The sequence below is a fragment of the Poecilia latipinna genome, unplaced genomic scaffold, assembly GCF_001443285.1.
Source record: "Poecilia latipinna isolate Pla-1442-1.1 unplaced genomic scaffold, P_latipinna-1.0 Scaffold6739, whole genome shotgun sequence".
In the NCBI taxonomy this organism is placed as follows: domain Eukaryota; kingdom Metazoa; phylum Chordata; class Actinopteri; order Cyprinodontiformes; family Poeciliidae; genus Poecilia; species Poecilia latipinna.
Window position 1 is genome coordinate 191 of NW_015119355.1, and position 3,369 is coordinate 3,559.

Consider the following 3,369-nt stretch of genomic DNA (forward strand, 5'->3'; position numbering starts at 1 on the left):
AAATCAATTATTTTATTGTCAGACTTTACAGTTTTCCTAGGTTTGAACATCTCACTTTTACTTTTCTCAAACATTTCTTATCATTTTGACCAAACAGTTTAACGGGTGGTAAAAGTATTCCAGATACTTTTTCTAAAAGATAAACTACCATCAACTGTTGGTCATAAATTCAGAAGCAGTTTTTTGTTAAAATGAGAAACCAAACTTGTTAAATTGAGAAAACTCTTTTTTACAATGATATTTATTCTCTTGTTAAAATCCAAATCTTTTCTTGTTTAAATAAGAAACAAGAAGATGTTGCTATTTGATGTAGCAGTCAAACAGCAACATTTCTGGAATATTTTGAGTGTTGTCTAGACAAAACAGAGTGACAAGAAGGAGGCTCCTTGTCGTCATTTCGAATTTTTAAGAAGTCGTAATATTTTTATATCTTGATATAAGAAAAGTTTCTTATTTTAACAAGATATAAAATTCAGCTTCTTTTAATGATCTATGCAGCTCATTTTAAGTTCAAATTTTCTAGAATTTTTAAACACCACATTAAATACACATACATGTTTTAGACTGTATGTTTAACTTTGTGCCAATTAGAAAAAATCCACTTCAAAATTGCAAATAATTCTTGTTTAAATAAAATTTTAAATATAATCATTTCCCAGTGCAAAAAGAGCAGTTAAAATAATTCACTAGCAGCCTAAAATGAAGGAGCCCGTCTGTCCAGTCTCCTGTCTTCAGCGTCCCCTCACCATGTCCAGCAGCAGGTAGACAGACTCTCTGTTTCGTGTGGTCATCTTGTCCGTCTCCTGGCCGATCTTCAGGAGGCTGGACGAGGCCAGCTGCACATATAGACACAAACACACATTTTTTTGTAGCTTCATGAAACATTTGCAACAGAGATCTGCTAAAAATAAATCAACACAAATACTATTTTTTAAATCCTTTTTCCAGCCTAAAAGACAGCATTAAAACTAAAATCAAATAATTTCTCTGTCTTACAGCCAGGAACTCCTTCAAACGGTCCTCTATGCTTCCCTTGTGGATGGTGAAGAGAGCCGCAGCGATCTGATTAATGGCTTTGGCCAAACAGTGGATGTTGTTGCAGTGGCCTGTAGGGGGCAGCAAATACAAAGTGTTACCAGGAGTTTTCTTTTATTTTTAAAAAAAATTGAAATCCATCAAAACAGCTCAAGAGTTTGACTTCCAGACCTGACAAAAGCTTCATGTGGAACTGACAGAGCAGATTAAAAACTATGGATTTTTATGTATGTTTAATGGAGATAACAGATAAATGTGAAATGGGAATCGCCAGGGTGGAATTGTGAACTCGCAGGATGGTTAACACAGCGGTAATGAGGCTGTGTACAAAGAAATGGTGGCGGCGAAACCAATTGTTGGTCGAGACGCGGTCTGCATACCAACCAGAGCCGAGCCTCTGATAACTTATTATCCTCTTTAGAAGGCCCTTATTAACAGGCCAGCCTTTCATTTCAAGGTTGTTAGGAGGCGACGTCTTCATAATTCATCCTCTGAGTGACAAATGTCTTTGATAGCTTATCAAAAGCCTCATTTAGCTACAACAGAAGGACTGGACTGGGGAAAATGTTCAGTTGACTTTCACTTCATTGGTGCTTTTATTGAAATGCACAAGATTTAATATATCAAACTGAATAAACAAGCTAATTGGGGGAAAAAGGCATTTAAAAGATGGTGAGTCTTATTTGCCATTAAAAGTGTTAAATGCCGAGATTATGGTAAATGCTGCTCATTACTGCTTTTAGGCTGTAAACTGCCGTGAACTGTAAAGTTTATTATTACTTATTTTTGTAATTGGCATTTAAAAAAATCTCAAAAGTAAGCGGGAGGGAAAAACATTCACAGTCTCGAAATAATATACTGGTAATGGAAAAATTTGACATTTTTAGCGTAAATGTGAGTAATTTGGATCTTAAAAATATCAACTATTTGAAAGACAATGAAAATTCAACGTCGAGCCCGTTAAACTTAAAATAGTTTGATTTTTTTCACATCTTAAAAAGAATTACACGGTTTTTCATGTGCATTTTGCAGTATCGCATTAGAAACGGTTGATGGACATTGCAGAATTCAAAATAACTTCCTTAATTTTCCATAAAAGATGTTACACTCGGCTGAGTTAGTTTTTGGCTTTGCGAAAAACAGTTAATGAGGTAAAGTGGAGATGGAAACATATTTGCTGCATATGTTCTGATGTAGCGAATGTAACATTCAGAACATTCGCTACATGTTGTGAATGTTACATTCGCTACATCAGAGGTGTCCAAAGACTGTCCTGGAGGGCCGGCATCCTGCATGTTTTAGTTCTCTCCCTGGTTTAACGCACCTGGATCAAAGGATGGGTCATTAGAGGCCTAAGAAGAACACTGACATACTGAAATGGTTGTTCCTACCACCAGGGAGAGAAATAAAACATGCAAGATGCCGGCCCTCGAGGACCGACTTTGGGCACCCCTCCGCTAGAACATGTTACGACACTGGTCTGGTGGTGTAGACCTCTGGTGGGTCTGCACCACCAGAGGCATAGAAGTTAGAGAAATTTCAAAGTTTAAACCTCCAGCTCAGAGGGAAGGCATCTTTTTTATCTGAAATGTGTGGTCCATGCTAGTTTGAAAACACTATATCTCATTTATTTTCTGCATTAGACAATTTCTTCCTATTTAACTGATAGATTTCAGGTTGTGAAATATGGAAGCACGATCAGTTGTATGTTATGGTCCATGGGAGTCCCGTAGGGTAGAATACTGGGTCCACTGCTTTTATGTTTTTTTATTTATATAATCTCAACTCCTTTCTGTTGAAAAAATGGTCACAAGCAACCTAACAACTCAGTGACTCACCTTCGATGGCAGGGCTGTACTGTGACATCACGTTGCTGGCAAGGGTCGGCAAGGAAACGGCCACAAACACCATCAGCAGACATGCGATTTTATACTCCTCCTCTGGACTGATGTTCTCTGCCCAGCATCAACCAAACCATGTTGTTAGAAAACAGGCTGAGCTTGTGCTGACATGTCGAGTGTGTTTCCAACTTACCGCTCTTCTGGGAGGACAGCGCCACCACCAGGGCTGGGTCAATCTCGCAGGGTAAACCGGCAGCAGAGGACAGCTCGTAGACATTCATGGCCACCTGGTGACAGGAAACATTAACTCACATCAGCATGAGAGGAGGAAGACATGATGGTGTTACTTTGAGTGTGAATGTGTTCAACCTTCATGTCAGTCTCTCGGGGGATGTGGTCCTTGAAATCCTCCACCGAACTGACCAGGAAAGGAATGTGGCAAGACAACACCTGAAAGGAGGAAAGATCTATCTGTATTCGTCTCACATCGACG

General features: G+C 38.8%; 1 protein-coding gene across 1 annotated transcript; it reads right to left on the minus strand.

Moving 5' to 3' along the window:
- Window positions 1-619: 619 nt before the first annotated feature.
- Window positions 620-3,365, minus strand: LOC106944055 (nck-associated protein 1-like; the record flags this gene model as incomplete). The annotated part of the gene is made up of 5 exons (XM_015027320.1): window positions 620-836; window positions 997-1,106; window positions 2,874-2,990; window positions 3,070-3,163; window positions 3,246-3,365. Coding segments are annotated over 5 exons (546 nt in total), but the record flags the coding sequence as incomplete, so codon positions are not given.
- Window positions 3,366-3,369: the final 4 nt, after the last annotated feature.